This window comes from Rhipicephalus sanguineus, chromosome 11 (genome assembly GCF_013339695.2).
Source record: "Rhipicephalus sanguineus isolate Rsan-2018 chromosome 11, BIME_Rsan_1.4, whole genome shotgun sequence".
Taxonomy (NCBI): domain Eukaryota; kingdom Metazoa; phylum Arthropoda; class Arachnida; order Ixodida; family Ixodidae; genus Rhipicephalus; species Rhipicephalus sanguineus.
Window position 1 is genome coordinate 126,795,342 of NC_051186.1, and position 8,818 is coordinate 126,804,159.

At 56.7% G+C, this 8,818-nt stretch overlaps 2 protein-coding genes across 2 annotated transcripts; both read right to left on the reverse strand.

The window, feature by feature from the left end:
• Positions 1-4,965: 4,965 nt before the first annotated feature.
• LOC119375373 (uncharacterized) lies at positions 4,966-6,246 on the reverse strand. The gene has a single exon (XM_037645553.1). It carries the CDS (start codon positions 6,244-6,246, stop codon positions 4,966-4,968), a length of 1,281 nt encoding a protein of 426 aa, XP_037501481.1.
• An 86-nt stretch (positions 6,247-6,332) lies between these two features.
• On the reverse strand, positions 6,333-8,549 carry LOC119375374 (uncharacterized). The gene has a single exon (XM_037645554.1). It carries the CDS (start codon positions 8,547-8,549, stop codon positions 6,333-6,335), a length of 2,217 nt encoding a protein of 738 aa, XP_037501482.1.
• Positions 8,550-8,818: the final 269 nt, after the last annotated feature.

Genomic DNA, 8,818 nt, shown 5'->3' on the forward strand with positions numbered 1-8,818 from the left:
AAAGATATAAGGCGCGTTCGCGCCGTGTCTAGCAACTCCCGAGTTAGCTTACTCGGTAGAGCGTCGGGCGCTTGCCGTCGCGGCCGCAACGTCGTGGGTTCGATCCCCAGCGGGGTATCTTTTCCTTGGTTTTTTTCTTTCTCACCCGTTGGCGTGCATTTTATCAACGTCATATCCGTGACGGATGTACTTGGTGGACCCCGGCATAAAACACTTTCGTGTTAAAACACTCTATGACTGTCATGTAGGGCGAAAAGTGCAATATTGCGTGACAGAAGCGTAGAATCACACCAGACGTCAAAACATGTAAATTGCGCAACAAGTGGTTGGTTGAAAGGCCCACGATTTACAAAGCACACGTGCATACTTATCATTGTCAACAACAGCATCAACAACGTGTGCAGCTGTCCAATGTGCGCGTGTTGCCTTACGGACGCGTAGTGCGTACCTCGCCACTCGCAAAAGGAAGAATCATGTCGTAGTGGGCACTTCGCAATTATACTTGAAGTATTGGTTTCTAGGATAGTCTGAAAGGGCCGATTTACTGGCTCACAGACGTTCCTTACCTTGCGCCACGCTCTAGGTGTCCATCGAGAAGCGAAGCTAAGCCAGCGATTGAGAAGGCGATGCAACAGGGTACGATTACGCTATAACGTTCTACTCTTGAAGGCGGAGCTCAAGGCGTCCTCCAAGTTTTTTTTAATTTTTACAACAAAAATACGCAGCTCCACAAAGTGCAATCTGAGGAAACAAGGGAACTTCAGTGTTTTTCAGTGTTTTACAGTGATTCTTGATACCTTTCTGTGTGTTGCTACGATTATCGGTGTTTTGTTTGTGTTTTGGTGTAATTCGTTGTGTGTGTTTGTTTCTGTTCAACTATGGTTCTTGCGTGTTTCGCTGTGGTGGACCTCGTTTCCTTTGCGCTTCCTTCTGTCGAAACTCGGGGTTGACGGCTTCCCTCCGCTGCCGCTTGGCCTGCGCTTCTTGATCTCGAAGCTCGAGGTTTGCCGACCGACGTCAGCGCTGCTGCTCTCGTGCGAGTTTCTTCGGTTTACAAGTCCCGGCGTGCTCTGGACGCCGGTGCTGCATTCGTTTTTTTCTGGGGGACCTCTCGGTAGCCCCGTCGCTGGTCCATGACCGCTCGAATGCATGTTCGTTTTTCACGCATAGGGCGAGGGCGACCCGCGGATGGAGCGGGACTGAACGAACTATTTCATTCTTGCAGCTGGCAGCGGACGGCGCATTACTCCATGCATGCGGCCATCAACACATTGCATGTGGCTCTGTGTGTGTGTGTTCTGTTCTCATCATCGCCTTTTTGCTGGCGCTTGTGAAACCACAATGCAAATATTTTATAAACACATGGGGAGACGCACTGCATGTGTTTTTTTTTTCCGGTTCCATAGAAGTGTACAACGCTAACATGCCTCCCTGTCTGTGATGTTCCTTCGTATAATATTGTGACCTTGAATATACTATTTCGCTAACCTCTCCATATGTAATGCCCAACCCAGGGCCCTTCAAGAGATAATAAATGGTGATGATGACCTCACGCTGGAAATTTCCGGCGTGCTCTCGCGCTCTCGTTGCTTTCCTTTCCGCTTCTCGCGCGCTCTTGGGTTTCGCTTTGCTGGCGCAATGGATTCGTCGAGTCGTTTGCGTTGTCTGCCGCGTTGCGCACGTGCGTATTTCTGAAGATCGGGGAAACATGCGCGGTTCTCTCCAGAAAAAAAAAAAAAGAAAACAGGGGCGCGCGCGTCTTCGGTGCGCGTACGCTGCAGAAGCTCACTTGCAGTAAGTTGTAGCACAGCCAAAATGGTTATTCTTCGCGATCTAACCGCAGTCGGGGTCGCGTCGGTGTTGTTGCGGTAGACGGAGCAGACGGCGTGGCAGGCGCCGTAGGGGATGCGACCAGCAGTTGATGCGCGCGGATGGCCCGGGCATACCGGGCCCCCTCGGGACTTTTGTATGACGGAATAATGGAGTCATGCCACGTAGTTACCTATCAGCCGAGGCGTCCGCATGCCGCTGGCGACTGTTCCGGGACTTGGCAAATCGAAGACGCTCTGTGCCGCTCCTCGAAGCCGTGCGGATTCCGTCGCCTTCTCCGGGCGCGCTGATCATGTGACCTGCGTGGCGCAGCTGCTCTGATGCCTTCCTTTCCTGGTCACGTGACCTGGCTCCGCTCCTACGTGACGCCGGACGACGAAGTTCGACCTAGAACAATTCCGCTGTTAAAACGCGTGGTGTTTTTTTTTATTTGAACATTGTTTATTTACAGAAAAAAATACAAAATTTCCCTGCGGGAGGCATAGATTAAAGGCTAAATAACCTGACGAGGTCTTGATCTCCTGATAACTGATAAAGTCTGCATCAGTGCCATATTACATTCACACATCAGTAACATGCACGTATAAGTAACATACACATATTATACACATTTCGTTAGTATTCGATATTACTTGGTTTTACATTTTTCATATTCATACTTTCTTTTTCTTCTTGCATATACATTCAAAATGATTTATGCATTCAGAACTTGCTTACTTCGGCATACATACTCAGAAGTGTTGTACTTTTTAAAGCAGGCTTCCTTCTACGTAATATGTATTCAGAATACATTTTGCACTAAAGAAATGATTTATGATGAGATTTAAATTGTTTAGCTTTCAGTATACAGTCTATGTTCTATCGTGACGGTTTAGAAGTTTTATAGTCTTTTAATCAATCGACTGCTTGCCATAGTTGACGTCCCCATTCATTAGTATGTGCACTCATGGTCCCGTTTATCGTGCGCTGCAGGTGCTTGGTTTCTGAATCTAGCCCAGATGATTGGGATGTGCTTAAAGCGTAGTGGCGTCTACACTGCACAGTTGGAGGTCGTCCTCAGCGTCGCTGCGTTTGTGCGGAGCTGGCTGATAGTGCGACGACGTTGCGGAGCGCAGTGCGCGGCTGTCGGCCACCTTACTTGATGCGAGAGTGGCCGCGCTAGCTTCACGCGAGGTCCACGTAAATCTACGAAACCTATATTGCTATTGTGAATGTCCTTTGAGAAGTTTGTTACCGCATGCTATAGACCTTCGCACTTTTAAGACATTGTGCAATGCCTACACGATTAATTCGCCGTGTTAGGCGTTTTTGTGCCGTTTCTAAAGCAGCTGTTTTGCCTTGGTTTATTCAATAATTCATGAGTGTGGTGTATCTGTAACTAGCATAATAAAGAAGTTCAGTTTTTGTCGGCGTGCTTGGTGCCCCGCCCTGGGTACCGTAGTTTTAACACATGCTCTTCGGCGACCTTACAGGCTCCCCTGCAAGCCCAGCTCTGCTAACAAAAGAGCGTGGAGGTGCCCCCAGTAGACGTGGTACCGCACATGCCGATGGATCAGCCCAGCCGGACGAAACACGTGCGGCTGGATGTCCAACGGGGACTGTCTGGACTTCCCTCTGGTGAGCCGGCGTTCTTTTTACCTGCATGCCCCATTCTCGGCTTATAGCACCGCCCCGCGCTAGCCACCCGCCGACAGTCCAAGGTCTAGCTGCCCCCCTGGCCACAGCGGGCACCACTTCATGGTCAGCTGTTCACATGAGGGATTCAGGGTAATATGACGGGACTCGAGACGGGTCTGCGGCCGCGATGGTTGCAGGAAACCACGGTCCGTGCACCATGGTTCATGGAATTACCCCTCCGTTGCCTGTGAACCATACAACTCCTCCAGACCAACCGAAAGGTAAGTACATGGAGGTACAGTCGTGCGCTCGGGTGGCGGGGAGAGGCAACTGCATTCACTTAGGGGGGGGGGTGCGAAGTGTGCCCTGTACAGTTTTTCAGTCGTACCTGTTCAGCCATTGTTCAGAGAGCTCGTTTTTGACGAAAATGGCAGGGCGGCCGAAGGCCCCTTATGCTGCATTCCAAGTACTGTTTACTTCCCATGTCTACTCCCGCAAAGCCACGGACCAAAGGCAGGCCATCGTGAGACACACTTCATCGCTTCATTTTCATTTTTTCATACATTATGAAACGTGTTTTGGACCTATGCCCCCCGCCCCCTCCGCACGCCGGCGCACGGACGCCACCTTGCATGCCTACAGACAGACCGCGCCCGGGTATCGCAGCTACGAAGCAACCGAACCGATACAAGAAAATTATCGTCATCAAACGCGTATGTGGATATCATTATCGTAAACGGGTATGTGGCACAGAAATAGGGTAAATGCCTCTACTCACCACTGGTTCACTAAAATTGAAGAAAAAAACTATCGTCATCAGACAGGTATGCGGAAAGAAGGCGAGCCAAAGAGTGAACTCGGCAAGTTGCCGGTCCACTATACCGAAATCCTATAGCTACAACCAAGTTCTGCCCAGCTACAACTAGAATAAGCAGCCCGTTGATTTATGAGAGGTGCGAACGCCGGGTTTCAGCGTGAGGTTCTGTCTCTGGACTTTGGACATCAGTGCCGTGTCTGTGATTGTCTGTGGTTTAACTCGAACCATTATGCGCTGCGAATCAACGTAGAGACTACCTAGAATCACATTGGGGGTCTGAATGTGGGCGCAGGTTGGCCAGACGAACGACGTTACGCTCCAAGAGACACAGAGAAGTTTAATTGTTGTATCGCGCGACGCGGCCGTACGGGACGCCGACGCCGCACGAAGAACAAAGGGCCCGGCGCCTGGAGCGCCGGCCGGGAAGGAGGAAGGAGCAGCAGCCGAGACCCAAGCGGAACTCGTTATTCACGTACAGCGCCCTCTAAGGGCGACATTTCTGTATGAGAAACCGAACCCGACACCCCCCCCCCTTGTTTGAGGAAAGGCATGCGGGGTCGTACATTCTTATACAATTCTGAATGCAGACTTCACATCCTTCACATCATACACCTTTGAATGAAAAATACACACCAATCATCCCCCCGGATGAAGAGAATGTGATATCATCCTTGTACATTAGAAATGGGGACTAAACCACATCAAGAGAATGAATTGAAGTTGATATAAACACAGGCGCATTGGTCACCCAATATGACCTTATTAAAATAAAAAGCACACAGTACAATGCACTTTTGACACCACGTCGTTGCCACGGCGTCGTTGGCCCGGTCCCACGCGCCCAGGGCGCCGACGACAATCGCAGCCACGGTGACCCGCTGGTATCGACGCCGAAGGTAGGCCGCAACAGGCTCGTATTTGGCGACCTTCTCGTTGCGTGTGTTGGTGAGGGCGTCCGGCGTGTTTTCGAACGGGCAGGCCACGTCGATGACGATGGCCTCCTCGCCGCTCACCAACACCAGGTCCGGTCGAAGATTCGTGTTACTCACGGGGCGGTTGGCAAAGGCGACTGTAAAGCGGGCCGATGCTGCGGTGCGGAGGCGGTCCACCACGGCGTTGTGTCGCGCCGTGTACATGGCGCTATGCGCCATGCAATGGCACACGACGTGCGGCAACGTCTCCCGGGCGTAGCCGCAGATGCGGCACCGTTGGTCTCGGTCCGCCTGTCCCCACATCCGGGCGCCGTTGAGGGTATGGAGGTTCAGTCTCGCCTTGTGAATAAACCGCCAGTCGGCGAAGTGGGTGTAAGCCCCCGTGCGCATGAAGTGGGAGCTCGCCCGGTCAGCTGCGACGCATGCCAGGACCTTGCCCTGGTTGGGCTGGTCGTGGAGGGCCCTGTCGCGGTCGGCGGCCAGGACCTCGCGCAGGGACCGCATCACCCGGCAGCGGTGAGTCGGCGTTATGGTTGTGTCGCCGCAGGTGATGCGCACGTCCTCCGGGTCGAGGGTCCAGTAAACCTGAAGCCGGCGAGACGCTTTGCGCGCCTCAGTCCACACTGAGCGCAGCTGGCTGACTGGGTCCCGGAACGCATCCTCGATGCTCCCCGAGAGGTAGGCCTCGAGCGCGGCGCGGGTTGCTTCCCAGCCTAGTCTCGCAGTGGCCACCGAATAGGCGTCGAGGAGCGCCATGTCCCGGAGTCCCCGGTCGGTCGTCGCGAGTAGCTTATACGCGGAATCCACGCGGCAGACGTCGCTGAGTTCCGCCGCCACGGGGATGCCAGCAGCGCCGCCGCCAGCGCTGCCGTAGACGTAGTTGTTTGACGCATTGCCCGGCAGGTAGAGGGTCCGCTTAACCAGGGGACGTATGGCGTCGTCAAGGCGACGCCAGTCCGTCTTGGTGAGGACCCCGCAGCGCATCGGAAAGTTGAGCGCCGGGTAGACAAAGGTCCTGACGGCGTCAAGACGCTGCCACGGCGCCAACATTGATGCGAAGATCTTCCGGGCCTGGTCGATGGCAGTGTCGACGACGGTAGGCGGTAGCCCACCGGGCGGCCCAAGAACCGTTGCGGCTAGTAGTCGCGGAGAGCCGAGATGGTGGTCCCCGAGACTGAGAACGACGTCGGCCGCATCCCGACAGGCGTCGCGCCGCTGAGATGAAGCGACGAGCACTTGGCGGGATTGAGCGACAGGCCGAGACTCGTGGCGAGAGCCTCGATCCTGTCGATGCGGCTCTGGAGGAGAACGGGTGACGTCGCCAGGGGGGTCAGGTCGTCCGCGTAGGCCAAGATGTTGTGGCCGGTGCCCTCGCCCTGGACGTCGCGGACGATCGGGTCGATGACCAAGTTGAACAGGAGGCCGCTGAGAGGGCATCCTTGGCGAAGCCCGGCCGAGATGGAGACTGGCTGGGAAATGCCTTCAGCTGCGACTAGATACGTGCGGTTGTCGGCGTAGAGGTCGGTGATTAGGTCCGTGAAGACATCACCGGCCCCGGCACCGCGAAGGGCATCGAAGAGGGCCTGATGAGGGACAGAGCCGTACGCCTTGGTGAAATCGAGCAAGGCTGCACAGAGGTCGGGGCCACCGGCTCTGGCAGCGTCCAGGTGGTGTTGAAACACGTAGTTTAGCTCGAAGACCCCGTCGTACGGGAGGAACCCCTTCTGGCAATGGGAGAGGACCTGGTGTTGTAGGGCCCAAGTCTCAAGCCGGGCGGCAAGGCACTTAGCATACAGCTTCGACGCTGTACTCCCCAAGGCAATGGGCCGCCAGTTGCTGGGGATGCTAGGGTCTCCCTTCTTGTGGATGAGGACCGTCCGTGAAGTGCGCCACGCGTCGGGTGTGCGACGGTGATGTACGCACGCGTTGAATAATGCCGTCAGGAACCGCGCCTCTGGATCGACCGCCTTCCAATGGTGGTAGGTCAGGCGGTCCGTGCCCGGGGCGGTGTTCTCCGACTTCCGGAGGCGGAGCAGCACCTCGTCGGGAACAAACGATGACAAGTCAACTGGTTCCGGTGCGATGGGGCGCCTGAAGAGGAGAGACGTGTCCGCCGTTCTCTCAGACCACGTCGTTCCCCAGTGGTCCTCTAGATCCTGGAGTGGAATTTCACACGGCCTTGACGGGCCCTCCAGGATTAACCGCACGGCACGACGACGATTTCGTCTGTAAAGACGTTGGATGTCCGACGCGTTGGCCGGGTTCAAGGGGCGGCGTGGCCGGTCGGTCGTCAGGGGGGGCAGCCGGACAGCCTCTGAGGCCAGAGTGACCGCCTGTGCCCACGCGGCCTCACAACGGTTCCAGGAGTCCTGGGACAAAGGCTCGCGTAGGAGTTGGCGCAGGAGCCGTGCCTGGTCCCCGAGGTCGGTATGGTCCGGAGGCATGTCAAGTACTGGGTCCTCGACAGCAGGAGTCTCAGGAGAGTCGTCGACCTCATCTGGCTCAGTGTCGTCAGATGTGGCGGGCTCAGGTGTGGTTGACGACGACTGTGAAGGCGAGGGCTTCGTCTGTGGGGTCCCTGTGTCTCGCGAAGGTGACGCCGCTACTCGGGTAGAGGACCCGAGTGGTGACACCGAGGCCTGGCCAGTGGGGCTCGGCATGCTTGGGGGACCTGGTAGCGACGTTGCCTGTGACAAGTCGTCGAGGAGAGGGGTCTCGGCACGGTCGCCGAGGGGAGGGACCCGGGGTGCAGGGCCTGTGGGAGCGGGACGAGAGGAACCTGTGGATCGAGCTGCAGCGTCCTGCGTCTGGTGCCAGGTACGGTGATTGTAAAGGCCCCGGGCAGACGGGAACGATTGCGAGCATCGGTCGCACTGGTGTTGTCCCGGAGGTTGACGCTCGGGCATCTCTGCCGTTTCCAGGCAGCGATGGTAGGAAGGACGTGCCCGGATGGTTTCGCCACAGACGGTGCAGACGTACACCCTGCTCCGGATCCTTAGGCCATGCTCGGTCTCCAGGTGGCGGCGGAGGGACTGCACGCGAGCCGTCCAAGAGGACCCGCCATAGGAAGTTCCGCAGCCCCTCTTAGGACATCGAACGAGGCGAGGGACCGGGAAGAAGATGGTTATCTCCTGGCGGGCCAAGGTCGGGTTGCGCGGTCGGACCGTGGCCGGGGTACCAGAGCTGCTGCTTGAGTCCGTGGTGGTAGAGTCGTCCCGCCGTGGTCGGCGGGGTGGTGGTGACGCCGGCGAAGAAGAGCCTGTCGTTGCCGGTCGCCTTCGGTGGGAAGGCACCGGTGCCCGCTGGCGGGACTGGCCAGGCACGGCAGCAGCGGGGGTGGGCCGGGCGGACATCCCGAGGCCAGTCTCGGGTCCAGGCAGGAGGTCCAGCAGCAGCAGGTTCAGGTGGTCCCGGGCGGCGAGCGGTGGCGGTCACGAGGACCGGGGCCCGTGATGGTCGCCCGGAGGCATCGGCGACCGGGCCGGGAGAGGCAGGCAAGAAAAGGTGGTTGACGCTTACCAAGCCTCCTCCCGGTGGTCGCCTCTTCCTGGGGTGGGCACGATCCGCTCCGCCGGTCTGCTCCTGCCTCCATGTGGGTCCGCTGCTCTGCTCCAGGCGCTTG